Source organism: Pan paniscus, chromosome 9 (genome assembly GCF_029289425.2).
Source record: "Pan paniscus chromosome 9, NHGRI_mPanPan1-v2.0_pri, whole genome shotgun sequence".
Taxonomy (NCBI): Eukaryota; Metazoa; Chordata; class Mammalia; order Primates; family Hominidae; genus Pan; species Pan paniscus.
In genome coordinates, this window is record NC_073258.2 from 123781745 (window position 1) to 123807792 (window position 26048).

The following is a 26048-nucleotide window of genomic DNA, read 5'->3' on the forward strand; positions in this document are numbered from 1 at the left end:
CTGGTCTCGAACTCCCAACTTCAAGTGATCTGCCCGCCTTGGCCTCCCAAAGTGTTGGGATTACAGGTGTGAGCCACTGCGCCTGGACAAAGGTATATCTCTTGAAGGGAGAAGTAGCAAATAATTACTTGGACATATTTTTAAAACCACCAGAGTGCAAATTCTAATAAGTACAGTATATAAATACATAATAAAGAACTCTTTCAAATCAGTAGGAAAACAGCTAAACCAAAATAGGCACAGAATGTTGAAGTATAACTTTGAAAAAAGTAAAATACTGATTCTGACAAATTAAAGGTTTTATTTAACTTATTAATAAGGGGGCGCTGGGTGTGGTGGCTCACACCTGTGATCCCAGCACTTTGGGAGGCCGAGGTGGGCGGATCACGAGGTCAGTAGTTTGAGACCAGCCTGGCCAACATAGTGAAACCCCGTCTCTACTACTAAAAATACAAGAATTAGCCAGGTGTGGTGGCACGCACCTGTAGTCCCAGCTACTCGCTACTCGGGAGGCTGAAGCGGGATAATCGCTTGAACCTGGGAGGTGGAGGTGGCAATGAGCCAAGACCACGCCATTGCACTGCAGCCTGGGTGACAGAGTGAGACTCTGTCTCAAAAAAACAAAAAACAAAAAAAAAACCAACAACAAAAAAAAACAGGGTGGGGGTTAGGAAAATGTTAAAAGTGGTCCAAAGAGCATTTGAGAAATTAGAGACAATTTAACAAAGATGTTATGGAGACAATGTAACAAAGATTAATATCCATGCCCTGCTTCCTTTTGTCTTTCAACTTGGTTTATCCTGTCTTTTTTCAAGACTCAATCTCTAGATTATAAGCCTGGCATACTATTTATTGCACCAAATAAATTTTAACACTGCAAACATGGCTTGTGGATATAGGATTTGGTTCAAAAGTCTGAAGTTACTAAATTGATTAAGGAGAAATAATAATAATAGCTAATGTTACTGAACACCCACTGTATGTCAAGCCCTGTTCCTAGGCAGTTGTAAGTAAATGTGTTCATTTACTAACTTTTCAGAAAAACTCTAAGAGGCCAGGTGGCGTTGTGCATGCCGGTAATCCCAGCACTCTGGGAGGTGAAGAAGGGTGGATTGCCTAAGTCCAGGAGTTCGAGACCAGCCTGGCCAATGTGGCAAAACCCTGTCTCTACAAAAATTAGCCAGGTGTGACGGCATGTGCCTGTAATTCCAGCTACTCAGGAGGCTGAGGCAGGAGAGTCGCTTGAACCCGGGAGGCAGAGGCTGCAGTAAGCCAAGATCACACCACTGCACTCCAGCCTGGGTGACAGAGCAAGACCCTGTCCAGAAAAAAAAAAAAAAAAAAAAGGAAAAAAAGAAAAACTCTATGAGACAGTTAACTATTATTCTCCTTTATAGATTGGGAAATATGCCTAAGGTACTACAGAGTTAGTGGTAGCTGTGATTGAAATCCAGGCAGTTATCTGACTCCATGGCTGATGCTCTTAGTCGCCTACTACTGTCTCTCATCTGTACTTGAAGCAAATCAAATTCTTGATTATAACACATGTACACACGTGAGTGTGCATGAGCACATGCACATACGCACTCACAAACACTCTGTGGAGGGGAGAAATCTCATCTACTTGCCTAGAATGGTAGTGGCATATAACTAACTAGCTGCACGGTTTTGTTTGTTTTTGTTTTTAGGAATGGTGTTTATTTAGTACTCCCCTGGATATAGTGAATTTCTTTAGGGGGCTGGCTAATTCACATGTTTGTAAATACAGAGTCAACTGGTGTGTTTTTGTTTTTTTTGGTTGGAGTCTCGCCCTGTTGTCCAGGCTGGAGTGCAATGGCACCATCTCGGCTCACTGCAACCTCCGTGTCTCAGGTTAAAGCAATTCTCCTGCCTCAGCCTCCTGAGTAGCTGGGATTACAGGCACGCATCAGCACACCTGGCTCATTTTTTGTCTTTTAGTAGAGATGGGGTTTCACCATGTTGGTCAGGCTGAACTCCTGACCTCGTGATCTGCCTGCCTCAGCCTCCCGAAGTGCTGGGATTACAGGCATGAGCCGCCACGCTGGGCTGGTTTTTTTTTTGTTTTTTTTTTTTTTGAGAGGGAGTCTCAGTCTGTCACCCAGACTGGAGTGCAGTGGCGTGATCTTGGCTCACTGCAACCTCCGCCTCCCAGGTTCAGGAGATTTTCCTGCCTCAGCTTCCTGAGTAGCTGAGATTACAGGCGCCCACCACACCCAGCTAATTTTTGTATTTTAGTAGAAACGGGGTTTCACCATGTTAGCCAGGCTGGTCTCGAACTCCTGACCTCAACTGATCTGCCCACCTGGGCCTCCCAAAGTGCTGGGATTACACGTGTGAGCCACTGTGCCTGGCCAGTCAATTGTTGAGTGGTCTTTGCAACTACTGAATTTATTTTGGTGATAGCCATATCCTTCTGGAGATAAAGATTTTGACCTTAACCTTACTCTTACTTATGATTAGAATGTCTTAACATTGATCTACAATGCAAAAACAAACAGAAAAATGAAACTAAAACCTCTTTGGATGCTTACACTGTACAGTTACTCGCACCACACAGCTTTCCTTCCCAGCTTCGTTGCCTGCTGTGCACTGGTACAGTCCAGAGTAGGACATGGTAAGATTCTGCAGCAGAACTCGTCCAGGGTGGTTGTAGTCTGCACAAGCAGAAAGAATGACTGTAAATCCCTTTAGTGACGGTATCTATATTTATTGTTTACTTTATTGTATCACTGAGGTGAGATTCCGTAATACTATTTGATAAGAATGAAATGATGGAAAAGATATCCTTTGGGAACATGAGAAGAAAGGTAAACATTTTTTTTAAGTTGTAGCACATCCTCAAAAGTTACAAAAGATTGTGAACATTTAAGGGATACTAAACATAATATTTAGATATAGTGGATTTATGTATTACATTTCTTCCAATCTCTTTTACTACTTTTACATGTCATTTGAGGAAAGGAAAGACAGATTTTCTGTTCTAGTTAATGGATTTTAAAAATGGCAGTTCAGGAGGTTCAGCAGGGTATTTCAGGTCATATAGTGAGTTGCTGGGAAAGCTGATTTAGAGCTCACGGATAGAGGACTATTTTGTTGGCTCAATAGATTGGTAGGAAGATGACTTACCAATCCTAGATTTGGGAGGCAGACGTTCATCCTCTCCCTCTTTCTCTCGGATTCGCTGCCAGTAATACACAATGGGCTCTGTGCCAGAGGATGACTCACACTGCAAAGTCAGGTCACTTCCTTCTGTCAGCTCTCCTTCCAACTCACACTTGGGCTTGGATGGTCTCACTGGCAACAGCAACAACAAGCAAAAGTGTAGTGATTCAAAGATCCCCAAACACCAGATTCAATGGAAAAATTATGTCCTATTGAGTTGCTTCTCCAGCCATCTGTTTTGGTCAACTTTTGAGTGGGGATTCAACTAGGCTTGCTTTACACTACCCCCAGCAAAACATCCACCTCCATCCCCTAAGCACACATACCCGCAACTCCAGTGGTGCTGTTTTAATTTTTGGGGCAGAGGCTGCCTCATTACTTCTCAAAGAAGACACATTATTATTGGACATTTTAGGAAAGTTGAGCATGGTTTTACTGATACAGAAGTGTATTAATTTGGAAGCAATTAAGTAGAACTTGGTAGCTCTTGCTGTCAAAAAACAGAAATGAATTTGAATCATATCTGAGAGACTTAAATATGAAGATCCCATTTAAATATTAGAGAATATGTTTTGTAATGGACAACTATGGAAAATTGCTCTTATATTTTCATTTTTTATTATGGCTATAATACAGAAGATACACATTTCTTTCCAGGGAACTGGACGAGGTGACCTCTGAATGTGTAATCCAAAGTACTGAACATGATGTTTTGTACCACCGTGATGCATATGGCTATCCCTCTTAGATACCTTAGAAATAAGCTGTAGACATTCACTTTGGCATCCTATCTTACCTAAGACTTTTAAGATGACATGGCTCCACACGTAGCGCCCTGAATTCTTAACCTTACAGGTGTACCGGCCCTCATCACTGGGCTTCAGAGGTTCAATCTGCAAGGAGGCATCTCCTGCCAGGAAATTGGAAGCAAAGGCCACTCGGCCCTTCTGTTCCTCAGTCAAGTTATTGTAGACATGACGACTGGAGTAAGTGATCACCTGTGGGATAGACCGAGGCAGAGTCAAGCAGCGTAACTCTCAGCCTGCCTTTCCTGATGGTGTGAAGAAGAGGAAAGGGAGTACTCCCAGTGGCACAAAGTAGTCAAGCCTGGGGCTGAGAGTCCAAGAGACCTCTGTTCTAAATAAAAGTTAAAAATACAGTACATTTGCACCTAGGCCTTGCCTCTCCTTCCAAAAATAATAACACTTCATGTTTGTGTAGCATTTTTAGTTATAAAGTATTATTAAATGCTCAGAACCACTCCATCTTACAGGTAAGGAATTTGAAGTTTGACTTACATACCGAAGTTCACACAGCTACGTCAAGGAAAGGAGGAAAACGTGCAAGTGTACAGCTATGCACGTATTAAGCATAGACTTGTGAAAGGAAAAGAAACCTCGGGACCCCTCGGGAAGCCAAAGGGAAGGTCGAGCTTGGAACGATGTCGGCAAACCTGCCTCCCATTCTTTTTTTTTTTTTTTAAGTATTTGAGAGACTTCTATGAGACAGGACTGTTTCCTTGGTTTTATTTATTTATTTATTTATTTATTTTTGAGACAGTCTCGCTCTGTCACCCAGGCTGGAGTGCAGTGGCACAATCTTGGCTCACTGTAACCTCCGCTTCCTGGGTTCAAGCAGTTCTCCTGCCTCAGCCTCCTGAGTAGCTGGGATTACAGGTGTACACCACCATGCCCGGCTAACTTTTGTATTATTGGTAGAGACAGGGTTTCGCCATGTTGGCCAGGCTGGTCTTGAACTCTTGGCCTCAGGTGATCCACCCTCCTTGGCCTCCCAAAGTGCTGGGATTACAGGCATGAGCCACCACGCCTGGCCTGCCTTCCATTCTATTCCTGAATAAGAAATAAGATAGCTACAAAGATAAAAAAAAAAAAAAAAAAAAAAAAAGCTTACAGTACTCCTGCACAATTTGCCCACAAGGTGACTGCTTGTGGACAAAGGACAGACAGAACTCACAGTTACCCCTCTGCACACATGAGATAAATGCATATCTGATTGCTTCCTTTGCCCTATTTCACTAAGCCGGACTAATTTTTTTTGTTTTTTTTGTTTTTTTTTTTGAGATAGAGTCTCACCCTTGTCGCCCAGTCTGGAGTACAATGGTGCGATCCTGGCTCACTGCAACCTCTGTCTCCTGGGTTCAAGCAATTCTTCTGCCTCAGTCTCCTGAGTAGCTGGGATTACAGATGCATGCCACCATGACTTGCTCATTTTTGTATTTTTAGTAGAGCTGGGGTTTCTCCATGTTGGCCAGGCTGGTCTTGAACTCCTGACCTCAGATGATCTGCCTGCCTCAGCCTCCCAAAGTGCTGGGATTACAGGCGTGAGCCACTGCGCCTGGCCCTAATTTTTTATTTTAGTACAGATGGGGTTTCACCATTCTGGCCAGGCTGGTCTCAAAGTCCTGACCTCAGGTGATCCACCCTCCTCGGCTTCCCAAAGTGCTGGGATGACAGGTGTGAGCCACTGCGCCTGGCAAATCTCTTCTTTGGTTCAAGTGATTTATAATCAAGTGAGATTAACAAGGAAAGACTATTAAACAGAGAAAAAGAAATGATTTATTTGAAATAGTATCAAGGAGAGTGTCCCAGACAAGTTGGTGGCATTTGCGCTAGGCTTTGAGAGGCAAGGAGAAAAGGCCTGGAGGGAGCATTCCAGATACACAGAAGGGCACTAAAAAAGGCATGCAAGCATATGGGCGTCTCCCAGGCACATTTCAGCTGCAGCTGTTCCAAATTGTTTCACTCAAGCCCTCAACCCTGCCTTTGATCACGTGATGCTCCACAGCTCTTCAGAGCCTTTCCTGAGAAGGTTCTCTCAATCAGGTAAAACCTATGAACTCTGACCCGGAAAAAACTCACATATTATTTTGCAGATAATTCCATGGGGTTCCTAGCACTCAAGGGAAAGCCCTCTGCTTTAGGCACAGATGGGGAAGAGCTAGGATCACAGCCCTTCTCCTGGATGTGGTACTTGTTTGTTCTAAATATTTGTGGGGGCCAGATGCGCGGTGGTTCACGCCTGTAATCCAAGCACTTTGGGAGACCAAGGCTGGTGGTTTGCTTGAGCCCAGGAGGTTGAGGCTATAGTGAGCCAAGACTGCGCCACTGCACTCCAGCCTGGGTGACAGAGTGAGACCCTGTCTCAACAAATAAAATTTAAAAAAAGAAAAAAATGTAACTGGGTGCGGTGGCTCACAACTGTAATCCCAGCATTTTGGGACGCCAAGGTGAGCAGATCACTTGAAGTCAGGAGTTTGAGACCAGCCTGGTCAACATGGTGAAACCCTGTCTCTACTAAAAAATACAAAAATTAGACAGGTGGCCTGGCGTGGTGGCTCACGCCTATAATCCCAGTCCTTTGGGAGGCCGAGGTGGGCAGATCACCTGAGGTTGGGAGTTCAAGACCAGCCTGACCAACATGGTGAAACCCCGTCTCTACTAAAAATACAAAATTAGCCAGGCATGGTGGCGCATGCCTATAATCCCAGCTACTTGGGAGGCTGAGGCAGGAGAATTGCTTGAACCCGGGAGGCAGAGGTTGCGATGAGCCAAGATCACGGCATTGCACTGCAGTCTGGGAAACAAGAGCGAAACTCCGTCTCAAAAAAAAAAAGAAAGAAAAAAATTAGGTGTGGTGGTGTGCGCCTGTAAACCCAGCTACTCAGGAGGCTGAGGCAGCAGAATCACTTGAACCTGGGAGGCAGAGATTGCAGTGAGTGGAGATTATGCCACTGCACTCCAGCCTGGGCAACATAACAAGACTCTGTCTCAAAAAAATAAAATGAAATAAATAAATATTTGTGGCTGGGTGCAGTGGCTCATGCCTGTAATCCCAGTACTTTGGGATGCCGAGGCGGGTGGATCACGAGGTCAAGAGATCGAGACCATCCTGGCCAATATGGTGAAACCCTGTCTCTACTAAAAATACAAAAATTAGCTGGGTGTGGTGGCATATACCTGTAGTCCCAGCTACTAAAGAGGCTGAGGCAGAAGAATCGCTGGAACCCAGGAGGCAGAGGTTCCAGTGAGCCGAGATCATGCCACTGCACTCCAGCCTAGGGACAGAGTGAGACTCTGCCTCAAAACAAGACAAAACAAAACAAAAAAAATGTTTGTAGGGTTTTGTTGGCCCCACATCCTGTTGTACTCCATAGGGTAGGTTTTGTTTCGTTTCTTTTTTTTTTTCTTTGAGACGGAGTTTCACTCTTTTTGCCCAGGCTGGGGTGCAATGGCGTGATCTTGGCTCACCACAACCTCCGCCTCCCGGGTTCAAGTGATTCTCCTGCCTCAGCCTCCTGAGTAGCTGGGATTACAGGCATGTGCCACCAGGCCCACATAATTTTGTATTTTTAGAAGAGACGGGGTTTCTCCACGTTGGTCAGGCTGGTCTCAAACTCCTGACTTCAGGTGATCTGCCCGCCTCGGCCTCGCCTAGGCTGGGATTACAGGTGTGAGCCACCATGCCCAGCTGGAAGGGTAGGTTTCTTGGCAGGTGGTAGAGCTGCCTTAGTAATGCAAAATTGCTGGGATAGTTGGAAAAGAAGGAAATGCATTCACAACAGGAAAAAACTGGAAGCTCTAGAGTTTGTCTCCATTCAAAGACTGAAAGTAAGGGGGCCTTACACCTGGAGATAAGGCAGGTAAGCTTGGAACACTTAATAGGTGCTCTATTAATGTTTCTCTTTCTTTCTGATTTGTCCATATTTCCCCCAGATGCATAATCACCTACAGTGAAGTCAGTTTGTACTTTCTAGGAGAATGAAGAGAGGCAAAACCTACAAGACAGTGAAGCACTGGGTAATTTTTAGGAACTTTGGGGTTTTGTGGGCTTTGAGAGGTGGGTGACTTTTTGGCCTGAGAGCTTTGGAATTTCTTTCTTGTTTATTTTATTTATTTATTTTTGAGATGGAGTTTCACTCTTGTTGCCCAGGCTGGAGTGCAGTGGTGTAATCTCCACTCATTGCAACCTCCGCCTCCTGGGTTCAAGCGATTCTCCTGTCTCAGCCTCCTAAGTAGTTGGGATTACAGGCATGCACCACCACACCAGCTAATTTTGTATTTTTAGTAGAGACGGGGTTTTACCACGTTGGTCAGGCTGGTCTCGAACTCCTGACCTCAGGTGATCCACCCGCCTCAGCTTCCCAAAGTGCTGGGATTCCAGGCGTGAGCCATGGCGCCCAGCTGCTTGTTTATTTTAGTATTTGGGTTAGCATCCAGAGATGCCTTCGTCTTGAAATGTATATTTGAATTTGAAGAATCTTAGTAGCTGTGGTCCAAAGTAGAATCAGGCTGCTTTGGACTGCTAGAAAAGTACAGCAAGCACTTTCAAACTGTTTTCAACAGACTCACATTAAGAAATACAGTTTTCTAGCCCGGGGCTCATGCCTGTAATCCCAGCACTTTGGGAGGCCAAGGCAGGCAGATCACTTGAAGCCAGGAGTTCCAGACGAGCCTGGCCAACGTGGTGAAACCCCATCTCTACTAAAATTACAAAAATTAGCCAGACATGGTGGCGCACGCCTGTAGTCCCAGCTACTCAGGTGGCTGAGGCAGGAGAATTGCTTGAGCCCAGGAGACGAAGTTTGCAGTGAGCCGAGATCATGCCACTGCACTTCAGTCAAAAAAAAAAGAAACACATTTTTCTTCATGACACAGCGTACACATATATAACTGAAACATAAGTTTCATGAGTATATGTGCAGTATGCTCTGATATTGTCTAGTCTATGTTAAAAGAAAACAAAATGACCAGGTGCAGTGGCTCATGCCTGTAATCCCAGCACTTTGGGAGGCCGAGGCGGGCGGATCACAAGGTCAGGAGATCAAGACCATCCTGGCTAACACGGTGAAACCCCATCTCTACTAAAAATACAAAAAATTAGCCAAAATATTAGCTGGGTGTGGTGGCGGGCGCCTGTAGTTCCAGCTACTTGGGAGGCTGAGGCAGGAGAATGGCATGAACCCAGGAGGCGGAGCTTGCAGTGAGCCAAGATCGCACCACTGCACTCCAGCCTGGGCGACAGAGCGAGACTCCATCTCAAAAAAAAAAAAAAAAAAAAAAGAAACAAAACAAGGCTGGGCGCGGTGGCTCACACCTGTAATCTCAGCATTTTGGGAGACCAAGGCGGGCAGATCACCCGAGGTCAGGAGTTCGAGACCAGCTTGACCAACATGGAGAAACCCATCTTTATTAAAAATACAAAATTAGCTGGGCGTGGTGGTGCATGCCTGTAATCCCAGCTACTCGGGAGGCTTAGGCAGGAGAACCCAGGAGGCGGAGGTTGCAGTGATCCAAGATCACGCCATTGCACTCCAGCCTGGGCAACAAGAGCAAAACTCTGTCTCAAAAAAAAAAAAAAAATTTCTTATCATTTAGGATCCACTAACTGGTTGTGATACAGATTTTGAAAAAACACTAGGCCGGGCATGGTGGCTTACGCCTGTAATCTCAGCACTTTGGGAGGCCAAGGTGGGTGGATCATGAGGTCAGGAGATTGAGACCAGCCTGGCCAACATTGCGCAACCCCCATCTCTACTAAAATACAAAAAAAAAAAAAAAAATTAGCTGGGCGTGGTGGCACACGCCTATACTCCCAGGTACTCAGGAGGTGGAGGTTGCGGTGAGCCGAGATTGTGTCACTGCACTCCAACCTGGCAACAGAGTGAGACTCCGTCTCAAAAAAAAAGAAAAAACACTGTGCCAGGCCGCAGTGATTGGGATTGCTGGCTGGGAAGTCAAATGATCTCCAAACGGAAGCCTCTCCACTGACAGCTGTGTGCCTGGCTCTGATCACTTATCCTTTCTAAGCCTTAAGATCCTGAACTATAAAAGGGGGCTGCATTACTTCATAGGATTTTTGTGGGAATGAGATAGTAAGCACTCAAGTGTTAGCATTATCATTTTTATTAGCCTGGTTCTGGGTTCAAGAAGGCCCCTAAGGTTTTAAAAATTGTTTGGCCCAATACCCAAAGAATACTAATCATTCTGTTCCCAGAAAGAGCTGGGTCCGGTTGCATTTTCTCATGGCCCAATAACGAGAAGCCGACAAACTAGGAAAGAAGGGAATTTATCACTGTAACTGGATACAGGGAGAAGGTTGGAGATAATTCCACCAGACCAACTCATAAGTGTACAATTTTCTTAGTGCTTATATAGGTTGGGGTTATGTGCCTATGTGCAGTATAGCATTTGCCTAAGTCTATAGGTAACTATTTTGTTTCAACTAGAAGGTCAGAGGCCAAAAAATGCTTGCTAAGTCTGATTAAACTGCGAGGGTCCCAGTATCTTCAAGGCCTATCTACTGTGGTACTGGAGTGATTCTTTCTTTCTTTTTTTTCTGAGACAGAGTTTCATTCTGTCACCCAGGCTGGAGTGCAGTGCCACAATCTTGGCTCCCTGCAACCTTTGCCTCCTGCGTTCAAGCGATTCTCCTGCCTCAGCCTCCCATGTAGCTGGGACTACAGGCGCATGCCACCACGTCCAGCTAATTTTTGTAGTTTTAGTAGAGATGGGGTTTCGCCAGGTTGGCCAGGCTGGTCTCAAACCCCTGACCTTAAGTGACCTGCCCACCTCAGTCTCCCAAAGTGCTGGGATTACAGGCATGAGCCACCGTGCCCATCCAGAGTGATTATTCCTATCTTATCTCATGTACAGCTTGGTCTGAAGAGCTGCTTAGACTTTCCAATAAATCTATTCAAACAACGGCCTCTGTTACCTTGACTTGTCTCAGATTTCGACAACCCAAGACAGGTCCTGGCACTAGGAATGTGAGACTGTCTCCGTTATTTTGACTTGCTCCAGGATACGGAGAAGCCTATGCACGTCTCCTACTGACCATATGTTTATATTTCTAGCTTTGATGTCTGGGCACCGACTTCCCTAAGTTTAATTATTTGCTCAGTGTTAAGGCAGTGCTGTGGAAATTTGTCTGTGTAACTGGAGTGCTGTGCAGGCCTGTCTGTGTGACTGTCATGCAGGCCCATCTGTCTGATTGTTAGGGAGAAATGGCCTGCTACAATTCCACACATTTGTGTAGCAAAACTCCCCTGGCTGAAAATCTGTTTCCCATCACCTGTGCACACTGATGAAGGCTTGGCCTTCTGAATGTTACACCTATGCCAGCGCAGTCTGGACCATACCTCATTTTTGACTCCTGCCCTCACATCTCTGAATCTCGTTGTCCCCAAACCTGATGTTTCTTGATTCTGAATAGTGTCTTCTGATAGATCTTGGCTTTGATTACGCAGTTTTTTCTTTCTGAAATGCCTTTTCCTCTTCTATTTTTGCCTCAACAACACCTATATAAGGCCTCAAGATCAAGCTCAAGGACCGCTTTCTGTATATAGCCTTTCTCGACTCCCCAGTTAGAATGGTGACTCCCTACTTCAACCTGTGGTGTTTGGGGCATACCGCTACCATAGTGCATGGTACGTTCAGGTAGGTCTGACTCCATCTGCTTTTCCTCGCTTTCCCTAAAATCTTGTCTCCACACACACACACAAAGACACACACTTTTTTTTTTTTTTCTGAGACGGAGCCTAGCTCTGTCGCCCAGGTTGGAGTGCAGTGGCACAATCTTGGCCCACTGCAACCTCCGCCTCCCGGGTTCAAGCGATTCTTCTGCCTCAGCCTCTCGAGTAGCTGGGATTACAGTCACACACCACCACGCCCGGCTAATTTTTGTATTTTTAGTAGAGACTGGGTTTCACCATATTGGCCAGGCTGGTCTTGAACTCTTGACCTTGTGATCCACCCGCCTTGGCCTCCCAAAGTGCTGGGATTACAGGCGTGAGCCACTGTGCCTGGCCACATTTTTCTTTTCTTTTTTGAGACAGAGACTCGCTCTTTTGCCCAGGTTGGAGTACAGTGACGCGATCTCAGCTCCCTGCAACCTTCGCCTCCTGGGTTCAAGTGATTCTTCTGCCTCAGCCTCCCAAGTAGCTGGAACCACATGTGTGTGCCACCATGCCCGGCTAATTCTTTTGTATTTTTAGTAGAGATGGGGTTTCACCATATTGGTCAAGCTGCACTTGAGCTCCTGACCTCGTGATCTGCCCACCTCGGCCTCCCAAAGTGCTGAGATTACAGGTGTGAGCCACTGTGCCCGGCCTGACACACACTTTTTTTTTTTTTTTTTTTTTTTTGAGATGTTGTCTCATGCTGTCGCCCAGGCTGGAGTGCAGTGGTGTGATCTCTGCTCACTGCAACCTCCTCATCCCGGGTTCAAGCGATTCTCCTGCCTCAGCCTCCTGAGTAACTGGGACTACAGGCACCCGCCATCACTCCTGGCTAATTTTTGTATTTTTAGTAGAGACGGGGTTTCACCGTGTTGGTCAGGTTGGTCTCGAACTCCTGACCTTGTGATCTGCTGGCCTCAGCCTCCCAAAGTGCTAGAATTACAGGTGTGAACCACCACGCCCGGCCATCACACACCTACTTTTAAGAGACAGGTCTCATTGTGTTGCCTAGGCCGAGACTGTCTCAATATTTAATGAAGGAAAAAGGGATAACATGCAGGCAAGCATCTGACATCTTTGGAAAGGTGAAATTATACAATTGCAAGATACTATTTTTTGCGGGGTGGGGATGGAGTCTCACTCTGTCACCCAGGCTGGAGTGCAGTGGTGCGATCTCGGCTCACTGTGACCTCCGCCTCACAGGTTCAAGCAATTCTCCTGCCTCAGTCTCCCAAGTAGCTGGGATTACAGGTGCCTACCACCATGCCTGGCTAACTTTTTGTGTTTTTAGTCGAGAGAAGGTTTCACCATGTTGGCCAGGCTGGTTTCAAACTCTTGACCTCAAATGATCTGCCCACCTCGGCCTCCCAAAGTGCTAGGATTACAGGTGTGAGCCACTGCGCCCGGCCTATTTTGTTTTTTATCCTAAGAAATGTAGTGTTGAGACTAAGCAGTTCATCAGGGTGTGATGGGAGAAAAATGAACATCAATTTAGTCCTTTTGCAAACAAATAAAACAAAAATATGAATTTCAGTGGTTTGGGGCTGTTTGTCATTCCTGGTGGACCTGGAACAATTTGTTAGGACTTATATAGAACAGATGGAGCAGCTCAACTTTCTGGCAGTCATTCTGCTGTGCCATCGCCTGCAGAGCAGTCGTAAAACTGCTCTGAATGGAGATGGATGCAGATCTCTCTTGATGTTTTAGATCAGGATTTTTCCGCCATTTGGTGTTTTCTCAGAGAAGAAGCCTACATAGCACATATTACACTTTCACATTATTTATGAAGGTAATACAGCTAGTGGTTCTCAGACCAGGCACTGAGGTCAGGGTGCCTAATTTGTTTTTTGTTCATTTGTGTTGTTTTGAGATGGTCTCCTGTCACCCAGGCTGGAGTGCAGTGGCGCCATCTCTGCTCACTGCAGCCTCGACTTCCCATGCTCAGCCATTCTCCCACCTTAGCCTCAGAAGTGGCTGAGATTATAGGCCTGTGCCACCATGCCCAGCTAATTTTTGTAATTTTAGTAGATGTGGGGTTTCACCATGTTGCCCAGGCTGGTCTTGAACTCCTGAGCTCAAGTGGACCTCCTGCCTGGGCCTCCCAAACTGCTGGGATTACAGGCATGAGCCACTGTGCCCGCCCGGCCCAGCCCAGGGTGCCTAATTTGAAAATGCAAATTAGGTGACCTTAGGCAATTTGTTCACTATGTTTGTGTGTTTACACACATGTGGGCATACCTCAGCTCCTTATTTGTAAAATGGGCCCATTAATCCTAGTTATGAGTATTACATTAACAAATTTTAAAAATTGTTTTAGAAATGGGAGTTCTCACTCTGTTGCTCAGGCCATCTGGAACTCCTGGCCTCAAGTAGTCCTCCCACCTCAACCTCCCGAGTAGCTGGGACTACAGGCACAAGCTACTGCAACTGGCACATATTAAATAACATGAGATACTACGTGCTAAACAGATTTGCACCTGGCATATTTATTGGTTTCTTTGTTCCTACCTTTCTACCTACCCCTTCCCCTCCTTTCTTAAAAGAAAAATTATTTAAGAGATAGAATCTCACTGTGTCACCCAGGCTGGTCTCAAACTCCTGGGTTCAAGCAATCCACCCACCTCAGCCTCCTGAGTAGCTGAGATTGCAGACACTAGCCACTGTGCCAGGCTCTTTGTAAAAAATTATTAAATGTCTTTTCACTATAACCTCTAAGAAGGCAAGGACTATGATGTCTTCTTCACTATTGTATCCTGGTACCTAGCATGGCATACAGTAAGTGCTAAATAAGTTTGTGTAATCTGAATGATCGAATAAATGGACATCCTTGCTTCACAGTATCAGCTGAAGACAAGCAGGGAATTGTGACTGCTTAAAGCCATATCAAGGGCTTTTTGAAATCAATAATTAACATCCTAATCCTTATATTCACTTGGCTATATAACCAAGCAAGTCTTTTTTTCTTTAATTCAAATGAAAATACTTGGGTGAAAGTTAGATGTGTGAAATTGCTAATGAGAAAATTATCCAGTGAAACTTTTTTTTTTTGAGACAGTCTTGCTCTGTTGCCCAGGCTGGAGTGCAATGGCTCGATCTCAGCTCCAAGCTATTCTCCTGCCTCGGCCTCCTGAGTAGCTGGGATTACGGGCAGATGCCACCAGGCTTGGCTTATTTTTTTGTATTTTTAGTAGAGACAGAGTTTCACCATGTTGCCCAGCCTGATCTTGAACTCCTAACCTCAGGTTATCCACCCACCTTGGCCTCCCAAAGTGCTGGGATTACAGGTGTGAGCCACCGCACCTGGCCAAAACTTGTTAAAGATAGTAAAACAGACTATTCAAGAGGGGCCATGGCAATAGGTATGAAGACCTGTGAGTCAGAGATTGGGCTTGACTCTGATTCCAGCAAGTACAAGGGGAGTTTACAACCAAGGAGCAGGGTGGGGGTCATGAAATTACTAAGAGGGAACATCAGAGATGAGGGGGTTTCTGATTGAACCTGCTTGGTAGGATTATTATTGTAGGCAGGACAGGGTGATAAGATACCAAGAGTGGAGCATTTTCACTAACCTGACTTAGCAGCATTCTTGCTCAAAACGTATTCTACGAGGGCAGAGAGGGAAGTCCAAGATTAGCTCTAGTCAGAAAGACCTCAGGAACCTGCCTCAAGTGTGATCAAAGAAGAGAATCTATCAGAGTCATTCTTGGATTTTTATTATAGGAACATGGGCTGTAATAAACATGAACATCACTTCATTCAGAACTGAGAGTATCAAATCTAGGCTGGCCAAGAAGCTGTTAAAATAAACATACTCAGTGGTCTGGCACAGTGGCTCACGCCTGTAATCCCAGCACTTTGGGAGGCCGAGGCAGGCGGAACACCTGAGGTCAGGAGTTCGAGACCAGCATGGCAACACTCAATCTCTACTAAAAAAACAAAAATTAGCTGGGCATGGTGGTGGATGCCTGTAATCCCAGCTACTCAGGAGTTTGAGGCACGAGAATTGCTTGAACCCAGGAGGCGGAGGTGGCAGTGAGCTGAGATGGCGCCACAGCACTCCAGCCTGGGCGACAGAGTGAGACTTCATCTCAAACAACAACAACAACAACAAAAATCAGCCAGGCGTGGTGGTGCACGTCTGTAATCCCAGGTGCTCAGGAGGCTGAAGCGGGAGAATCGCTTGAACCCTGTGAGTGGAGGTTGCAGTGAGCTAAGATCGAGCCATTGCACTCCAGCCTGGACAACAAAGTGAGACTCTGTCCCAAAATAAAAAAATAAATCAATCAATAAACCTACTCAGGTTAAAGTGACCTCGCTCTACAGAGAACAGATAGTATCTTAGGATGTTGCTGTATGAGAACAAAATGACACGCAATATCAATATAATGAGGTGATGTAGACAGCTATGTAAGCAAGTTAAACTACAATAGTGATCCTGAAATCTGTTTTCGTGAAAACCTTAGCTCTTCCCAACATAAACCACGTTATAAAATTAGTGGTGTAGACAGAGAAGAGGAAAGGACAACTTTTTTCTTTCTTTTGCTTTTGTTTTGTTTTTGTTTTTTTTAGAAACAGTGTCTGGGTCTGTTGCCCAGGCTGGAGTACAGTGGTGTGATCTCAGCTCACTGCAGCCTTGACCTCCTGGGCTCAAGCGATCCTCCTGCACTCAAGTGATCCTCCTGCTTCAGCCTCGTGAGAAGCTGGGACTATGGGCATGTGGCATCACATCTGGCTAATTAAAAAAATTTTTTTGGTACAGAGGGAGTCTCACTTTGTTGCCCAGGCTGGTCTTGAACTCCTGGGCTCAAGCAGTTCACCCCCCTCAGGCTCCCAAAGTGTTGGGATTACAGGTGTGAGTCACTGCACCCGGCCTGACAACTTCTTATTTATTTAGAGACAGGGTCTTGCTATATTGCCCAGGCTCAAGTGCAGTGGCTATTTACAGGTGTGATCATAGCTCACTGCAGCCTGGCACTCCTGGGCTCAAGTGATCCTCCCACCTCAGCCTCCCAAGTGGCTGACACTACAGGTATGTGCCACCACATCTGGCTAATTTTTCTTTCTTTCTTTCCTTCTTTCTTTCTTTCTTTCTTTCTTTCTTTCTTTCTTTCTTTCTTTCTTTCTTTCTTTCTTTCTTTCTTTTTTTTGAGATGGAGTCTTGCTGTGTCACCCAGGCTGGAACGCAGTGGCATGATCTCAGCTCACTGCAACCTCCACCTCCTGGGTTTAAGCAATTCTCCTGCCTCAGCCTCCCAAGTAGCTAGGTTTACAGGCATAGGCCACCACACCCAGCTATTATTAGTAGAGACAAGATTTCACCATGTTGGCCAGGCTGGTCTCGAACTCCTGACCTCAGGTGTTCCACCCACCTTGGCCTCCCAAAATGCTGAGATTATAGGTGTGAGCCACCATACCCAGCAATACTCTTTCTTCTCTATAGTTTTGTATCTAAAGTCTTTCAAGTAGAAGCCAGATGAAAAAGGAATTCCAGCTCTTTCAGAGCCAGAAAGAAAGACTGGAAGACTGAAGAAAGGCAAATGCAGGAGGACAAGAAGGAGGAGGGACTGCAGCCAGGTGTCTACTTACCACTTTTTGGTTCCCTTCATTATCGGTGAGCAGCCATTCAATATCAAGAGTGTCTTTTTCTGGAAGCCCCAGTTGATGGTGGCAGGGCAAAGTGACCTTTTCCTCTGCCACTCTCTTGATCTCAGTGTGAGTCCCCAAGGTTCCAACATAGTAGGAAACTGGAAGAGGAAAATCTTTAATGAGTAATGCAGAGACTGGATGGCAATATGTGGGGAGCAAATATGACAACAAAGAATTATGGGATGTTCCCGTGTGCAAGGCCATGTCGAGGGGTTGCAAGAGTCCTAGACCAGGTGTACTAGAAGTCCTGGTCTCACACTGGCTCCTCCGTTAACTGAATTCATCACATCTTCTTTAACCACCCCAAATTACATCCTACTAGTGCCCGTCTTTCTTACCTTACTTGGTCTTTATGAACAATGAAATTGCTCATGTTAACTTTTTTTTTGAGATGGAGTTTTGCTCTTGTCGCCCAGGCTGGAGTGCAATGGCACGATCTCGGCTCACTGCAACCTCTGCCTCCTGAGTTCAAGTGATTCTCCTGCCTTAGCCTCCTGAGTAGCTGGAATTACAGGTGCTTGCCACCACACCCAGCTAATTTTTGTATTTTTAGTAGAGACAGGGTTTCACCATATTGGCCAGGCTGGCCTCGAACTCCTAACTTCAGGTGATCTACCCGCCTTGGCCTCCCAAAGTGCTGGTATTATAAGCATGAGCCACTGTACCCGGCCTGTTTGTTTGTTTGTTTGTTTGTTTGTTTTTAGAGAGATTGGGTGTCTCTCTGATGACAGGCTGGAGTGCAGTGGTGCAATCACGGCTCATTGCACCCTCGACCTCACCAATTCAAGCGATCCTCCCACCTCAGGCTCCAGAGAAGCTAAGACTATAGGCACATGCCACAATGCTGGCTATTTTTTTTTTTTTTTTTGAGATGGAGTCTCGCTCTGTCACCCAGGCTGGAGTGCAGTGGTGCGATCTCGGCTCACTGCAACCTCCGCCCCCCAGGTTCAAGCGATTCTCGTGCCTCAGCCTCCCAAGTAGCTGGGATTACAGGCGCGCTGTAATTTTTGTACTTTTTAGTAGAGATGGGGTTTCACCATCTTGGCTAGGCTAGTCTTGAACTCTTGACCTCACCATCCACCCTCCTCAGCCTCCCAAAGTGCTGGGATTGCAGGCGTGAGCCACCGCGTCCGGCCATGCTGGCTCATTTTTTGTAGAGACAGGGTCTTGCTCTGTTATTATGCCAGGTCCCAGGTTACTTCTGGGCTGAAGCGATTCTCCAACCTTGGCCTCACAAAGTGCTAGAATTGCAGGCATGAGCCACCGTGCCTGGAAACAACTGTGTTTTTGATCTTTCTGTCTTCTATTAGCAGAGGCTTCCAAGAAGATGATACTCATGGAAACTGCACTAAGTTGCCCAGAAACTCATGTTCTTAAGTTATAGAGTCATAGCCATTTGAAGCTGGAGAAAACCTTAGAGATGAACCTTCTTACTTTCTTTAAGTCTCGTAACAGTTGTTGCTGACCAGTAGCATGTATTTAGAAGGATGAAAAGACAATTACACAAATACTGTAGTATAAAGGGAAATTATTTATGATCAAAGGGCTATGCAAATTTAGAGGAGAGAAATTATAGGCAATTAATTATAGGGTTCAGGAAAAGCTGAAATCCTTCCAGGGTTTTGTAAATATTAGAAACAGAGTATGTAAATCATCTAGTATAGTGTTTAGCACTGAGTGGCTCTGAATAAAAGGCAATTTATTTTATTATGGAGAAGGTGACATTTGATATGGAGCTTGGAAAATGGAATTCATGTGGATAGAATAGAGGAGGAGGAAAGGCGTTGAAATGTTGGGGGAGATGACAGGATCAAAGGCACAGGATGGGAGAGGCGGTGGGGGGCGGATATTCAGTGAATGGTAATAGTTCAGCTTGGCTGGTATGAAGAAGAAATGTGGAAAAATAAAACAAATTATGCTGGAAAAGTGAAGCAGTTGATGGGATACAAGTCCTTTCTTGCCGCAGTGAGCACAGTGACATGATCTCTTGCTTAAGGAAGAGATAATTTAGGAGTTGTGTGTTGAATGCACAGGAAAAGGGAAATATTGAGACATACATTTGTGAAAATGCTATTAAATTTTTCCAAGTAAGAGATATTGCTCTAGGATAGTGGTGAAGGCAGTAAAAAACAAATGATGGATTTGCGAGGTAATGTGATAGTCAAAACTACGGAATACAGCAACTGACTGGATCTAAGAGGAGAAAGAAAAAGGATTCAAAAGCAAAGATTGGGCCGGGCACGGTGGCTCACGCCTGTAATCCCAGCACTTTGGGAGGCTGAGGAGGGCAGATCAACTGAGGTCAGGAGTTTGAGACCAGCCTGGCCAACCATGGCCAACATGGTGAAACCCCATCTCTACTAAAAATACAACATTTAGCTGGGCCTGTGTGTGCGTGCCTGTAATCCCAGCTACTTCAGAGGCTGAGGCTGGAGAATCGCTTGAACCCAGGAGGCAGAGGTTGCAGTGAGCCAAGATCGCACCATTGCACTCCAGCCTGGGTGACAGAGCGAGACTCCCTCTCAGAAAAAAAAAAGCAAAGATTGTTTTCAAGCTTGCATGACTGGTAGGATGGTGATCGCAGTAGCAGTGATGGGGAAGCCAAGGAGTACGATGTGTTTTATTTGGGGGTGAGCTGGGGAGGGTAGGCACTGAGTTTAGATTCAAGTCCATTGTGATGCAGGCATCTGTCCAACAGGCATCCCTGTGTTCTTTCCCCAGCCACGGCGCCTCCCTTTCCACTGCTGATGCTCACACAGCTCTGCAAATAGTGTCCACCCTCAGTTGTTGTGTTAGAGGAAGTCACAGCCCTGCTTTGCTTTATTTCTTTATTTTTCATTTCTCTTGTGCCTCTAAATGAAGCTCTTGGAAACACTTCTGTTCCATCCGTTATGCCTGGGCTAAACTGTCTCAGGTCCCTTAATTTCTCTGCTTTTTCCCAAAAACACTTGTTTTTCTTCCCACTGAGACAGGAAGTCAGGGCTTGGCATCCTCCCCAAAACAGGCTTCAATACCAGGTCACGGGCTGGGTTCCAGGTTGCTCCTTAGAGCCTTCCTAGAGACAGGTTACTACCCTCCTCCCCCACCGCCTGCCTCTGACCTCTCTGTGAGTGCAGAAATACCTTGGGGAACAAGTGGGCTCTTACAAGGAGTTCCTGCCTCCCTTAGAGACACATATTCTTGTATCCCCCCAAGTTCTATCTTCCATTCTCTGTAGTTTCCTGTCAGATGGTTTCGAAATATGAAACAGCCTTTTTCTTTTCTTTTGAGATGGAGTCTCGCTCTGTCACCCAGGCTGGAGTGCAGTGGCGTGATCTCAGCTCACTGCAACCTCTGCCTCCTGGGTTCAAGGCATTCTCCTGTCTCAGTCTCTGGAGTAGCTGGGATTATAGGCGTGTGCCACACTGGCTGATTTTTCTGTATTTTTAGTAGAGACGGGGCTTCACCATGTTAGCCAGGCTGGTCTCAAACTTCTGACCTCAGGTGATCCGCCTGCCTCGGCCTCCCAAAGTGCTGGGATTACAGGCGTGAGCCACCAAACCCAGCCTCCCTGTTTATTTTCTAATTCTTTAATTCCCTGTTTATTTATCAAAATTGATTAGCAGCCAATCTGTGGGAAGGAAAACGACTTCCAGTATTCTTGCTTTCAGGGAAATGAGATGAAGAAGAATGGAGCAGGGGAGATTGTGCTTCATTCTGCAGCAAGGCTGCTTGGGCTGAGACTGCAGGGGAGGAGCCCTCAGAGGCATCTGAAACGGCCTTGGCAAGTGTTACATCAGTGGGAAAATTATAACAGTAAACTAAACTAACCCTCCCTGGATCTTCCCTTTCCCTTAATTATTCCTGGGCTATTGGGCCAAGCTAACTTTGGAAGACATTTAGGTTACAGTTTAAATGATAAGAGGCCTTGCCCAAAACTCAACCGCTTTTGCAAAGCTAATGGGAGGCCATTAGGCTGGGAAGGAGAGGAGACTAAATCCTGGTAAGGTGCAGGCATAAGCCATTGTCAGCCATTACTCCAGAGGTTATAAGATATGCAACTTCCAGGCCGGGTGCGGTGGCTCACGCCTGTAATCCCAGCACTTTGGGAGGCCAAGGTGGGTGGATTGCTTGAGTCCAGGAGTTTTGAGACCAGCTTGGGCAACATGGCCAAACCCTATCTCCACTAAAAATGCAAAAATTAGCCGGGCATGGCAGCCCAGCCTGTAGTCCCAGCTACTTGGGAGGCTGAGGTGGGAGGATCACCTGAGCTTGGAAAGTCGAGGCTGTTGTGAGCCATGATTGCACCACTGCACTCCAGCATGGGTGACAGAGTAAGACCCTGTCTCTAAAAAAAAAAGAAAAAAGATATGCAACTTCCCTAGTTATTCCTGCAAATAACACTATTGTAGAACCTAAGATTGGCCCTTTGAGCTATCTTTCCAGGTTTTCTTTTTTTTTTTTTTTTTTTTTTTTGAGATGGAGTGTCTCTCTGTCGCCAGGCTGGAGTGCAGTGGCACAATCTTGGCTCAGTGCAACCTCCGACTCCCTGGTTCAAGTGATTCTCCTGCCTCAGCCTCCTGAGTAGCTGGGACTACAGGCATGTGCCACCACACCCAGCTAATTTTTGTATTTTTAGTAGAGACAGGGTTTCACCACGTTGGCCAAGATGGTCTCAATCTCCTGACCTCGTGATCCGCCCACCTCGGCCTCCCAAAGTGATGGGATTATAGGCGAGAGCCACCATGCCCGGCCAGGCTTTTTTTTTTTTTTTTTTTTTTGAGATAGTCTTGCTCTGTCACCCAGGCTGGAGTGCAGTGGCTCGATCTCCTCTCACTGCAACCTCCGCCTCCCAGGTTCCAGTGATTCTCCTGCCTCAGCCTCCCAAGTAGCTTTTTTTTTTTTTTTTTTTTTTGTATTTTTAGTAGAGACAGGATTTCACCATGTTGGTCAGGCTGGTCTCGAACTCTTGGCCTCAAGTGATCCACCCGCCTCAGCCTCCCAAAGTGCTGGAATTACAGGTGTGAGCTACCATGCCCAGCCTCCTCCTGCCCAATTTTATGTGGCTTCCAGGATGTCTGCTTCTCCCATTATCCTGTAAACTCCTTGAGATCAAGTACCATTCATTGCTGCCTTCTCATAGTACTCAGCCCAGGATCTCACACTGCAGGTGTTCAATTAATATTTGTTGAATTTATTTGAGTGTAACCCACACGCTCATTTTTACCAATGAGCAAACTAAGACCCAGGGGTAAAAGAGACAGCCCAAGGTCCTACAACTCATTTAGCGGCAGAAATAACCCATATAATAACCCATCCTCCCAGAATTACTATAAAGCAGCTTTAGAATAGCTGGGAAATTCACTGGTTTGCACTGTACTAAGCTAAGCTTTGTTAAGAAGGAGCTTTGTAAGAAGGAGCTCTGGCTTAACCCTGATCACTTTCCACCGGACACAAAAATGCTCAAATGAAACCAGTGCCCTACATTCCAGGCAGAGCTAGAGAACCCAGCACCAATTTAGTGCATACAATAGATACTTAAACATTCAATAACGAATGCCAAGAGCCAGCTATGAAAGTTGCCAATTTAAGCCACTAGAGGGAATCAAAGGCTCAGATTCGTCTGATGTCCCAAAAAAACCGGAACATTGTGGCGGGTGGTGTGCTTTGACCGTCAGCCAAGTCCTATTTATACCATATCCAGAATTAAATACAGCAGTGCAGGGAGGAGCCCCTCTGTGAATACAAATGGCTTTATCAAGGCAGGGAGCCATGAGATCAGGGCGCATACACTTCTAGTCTTCCTTGAACTTCAGTTCGTTAGACTCCAGGAGGCCACTGAGATTTCTACAGATTTCTAAGGTCCTTCTCCTTCTGTCCCTTTTTTTTTCTTTCTTTCTTTCTTTTTTTTTACATTAAAGCTTTTACATTTTTTTACATTGCTCAAAGGGTCTTCTGTACTTTTTTTTCTTTTCTTTTTTAAACCCACCTAAGCAGAGAGGGGCCTGGGTTCTGTCTCTTTTCTTTTTTTTGAGACAGAGTCTCACTCTTGCCCAGGCTAGAGTGCAGTCGCGCAATCTCGGCTCACTGCAACCTCTGCCTCCCAGGTTAAAGTGATTCTTGTGCCTCAGCCTCCTGAGTAGCGGGGATTACAGGCGTGCACCACCATGCCTGGCTAATTTTTGTATTTTTAGTAGAGACGGGATTTCACTGCGTTGGCCAAGCTGGTTTCAAACTCCTGACCTCAGGTGATCAGCCCGCCTCGGCCTCCCAAAGTGCTGGGATTACAGGCCTGAGCCACCATGCCTGGCTTTTTTTTTTTTTTTTTTTTTTAAATCCAGATTCTCCCTCTGTAGCCCAGGCTGGAGTGCAGTGCTGTGATCTCGGGTTCATGAGTAACTGGGATTACAGGGTTGCACCACCCACCGAGCAATTTTTTTTAGTAGAGATGGGGTTTCTCCATGTTGACCAGGCTGGTCTCAAACTCCTGGCCTCAAGTGATCTGCCCGCCTCAGCCTCCCAAAGTCTAGGATTACAGGCATGAGCCACCGCGCCCGGTCCTGGGTTCTATTTTTTTTTCCCCAGACGGAGTCTCGCCCTGTCGCTCAGGCTGGAGTGCAATGGCGTCATCTCAGCTCACTGTAACCTCCGCCTCCCAGGTTCAAACGATTCTCCTGCCTCAGCCTTTCAAGTAGCTGGGATTACAGGCAGGCACCACCATGCTCAGCTAATTTTTTGTATCTTTAGTAGAGACGCGGTTTCACCAGTTGGCCAGGCTGGTCTTGAATTCCTGACCCCTTATGATCCACCCGCCTCGGCCTCCCAAAGTGCTGGGATTACAGGTGTGAGCCACTGTGTCCGGCCTCTGTCTTTAACTCCAAGGCTTAGCAGTGCTCATGGGGGCTGCTGAGCTTGTGTCTGCCATCTGATGGGTGAGAGGAAAGGGGCAGTCTGACCATCCTGTGGCTAGCCTTGGATTGCGTGGGCACTGGAAGATTCATCTTTGTTAGGAAAGACTTTGGAGATCATCAGTTTAACTTATGAGGAGATTGCACCCCAGAGAATTGAGATGTCACGTCACAAAACTAATTAGTGGCAGAATTGCAAGTAAGGGAATAGTCTGTGCTAGGATTCTGTTGCAGCATTTACCTATGGGAAGAGGTGCTGAGTGGTGGCAGTGGTAAGGACTGCCTCCTTAGGCACAGGCAGAATGCCTTCAGGGAAGCTGCAAGCTCTCCCTAAGTGGGAGCTTTTGCATGCACCTCAGGCACTTACCAAAGGACCTCTGGGAGCTTGAGAAAATTACCTTCTGAGCCTTAGTGTTTCCATCCGCAAAATGGGAATTAAAGAAGACACTGAGGAAAGCAGCTAGCATTGTGAAAGCACATAGGAGTCTCCCACTAAAATGTTAGTTCTCTTCCCCTGCTCACCTCTGCTAGAAGGGACTTTTTCTCACATGACTGCTGCCTACACTCAGTTAAGAGTAGTTTAAAGTTTTATCCTCTAAAAGGTATTTACATTTATTTCCTTCCCTTCCCTTCCCCTTCCTTCCTTCCTTCCTCTCTCTCTCTCTCTCTCTCTTTCTTTCTTCTTTTCTTTCTTTCTTTTTTTTTTTTGAGATGGAGTCTTGCTCTGTCACCCAGGCTGGAGTGCAGTGGCACAATCTTGGCTCACCACAACCTCCGCCTCCTGGGTTCAAGCGATTCTCCTGCCTCAGCCACGTGAATAGCTGGGATTACAGGCATGCGCCACCACACCTGGTTAATTTTGTATTCTTAGTAGAGACAGGGTTTTGCCACGTTTGTCAGGTTTGTCTCAAACTCCTGACCTCAGGTGATCTGCCTATCTTGGACTCCCAAAGTGCTGGGATTACAGGTGTGAGCCACTGTGCCAAGCCGTATTTACATTTTCTTATAGATTCTCCTGAACCTTAAGACCCCCTTCAAAGAGATGGGCAGGAGGAACTGTGGTTTTTGTTTGTTTTTTGTTTTTTTTTGAGACAATCTTACTCTGTCACCCAGGCTGGAGTACAGTAGCGCAATCTCAGCTCACTGCAACCTCCGCCTCCTGGGTTCCAGCGATTCTTGTGCCTCAGCCTCCCGAGTAGCTGGGATTACAGGCCCACGCCACCACGCCTGGCTAATTTTTGTATTTTTAGTAGAGACGGGGTTTCACCATGTTGGCCAGGCTGGTCTCGAACTCCTGACCTCAGTGATCCACCCACCTCAGACTTCTGAAGTGCTGGAATTACAGCTGTGAGCCACCATGCCCTGCTATTATGAGATTTTATTGTGATTTTATTATATATATATATATTTTTTTAGCTCATCAGCTGTTGTTAGTGTATTTTATGTGTGGCCTGAGATAATTCTTCTTCTTCCAGTGTGGCTCAGGGAAGCAAAAAATTGGACACTCTTGAACAGTTTATTAAATTTGTATGCCTTTTCTCCTATTAATCTGCCTCTTGTCAGTGCTTTTCAATGAACCTTCTGTGGGCAGACGGGAAGTTTTCCCTTTACCCCGGCTACATATATAATTCTGTAGGAGGTGTGTGTGTGTGTGTGTGTGTGTGTGTGTGTGTGTGTGTGTGTGCGCGCGCGCGCATGCGCCTGCCTTCCAGATTGTTTATGGAACACTGTATGCAGTTCAAGACACAGCATGATGCGATAGAAAGAGCATGAGCTTTGGAGTCTGAGAGGTCTGGACTTGAGTAGTGGCTGTAAGACCAATTAATTCCCTGATTGCTCCAAGTTGTTTACTTTTC

The 26048-nt window shown here is 46.0% G+C and overlaps 1 protein-coding gene across 1 annotated transcript in view; it reads right to left on the minus strand.

The window, feature by feature from the left end:
• The window catches only part of CLMP (CXADR like membrane protein), a 121155-nt gene that overhangs the window by 10745 nt on the left and 84362 nt on the right, over positions 1 to 26048 (minus strand). Inside the window, exons 2-5 of the mRNA XM_034933919.3 lie at positions 17246 to 17403; positions 3980 to 4181; positions 3148 to 3315; positions 2553 to 2675 (exon numbers count right to left, since the gene is read on the minus strand). Coding sequence (XP_034789810.1) covers positions 2553 to 2675; positions 3148 to 3315; positions 3980 to 4181; positions 17246 to 17403 — 651 coding nt within the window. The remainder of the gene's footprint in view (positions 1 to 2552; positions 2676 to 3147; positions 3316 to 3979; positions 4182 to 17245; positions 17404 to 26048) is intronic.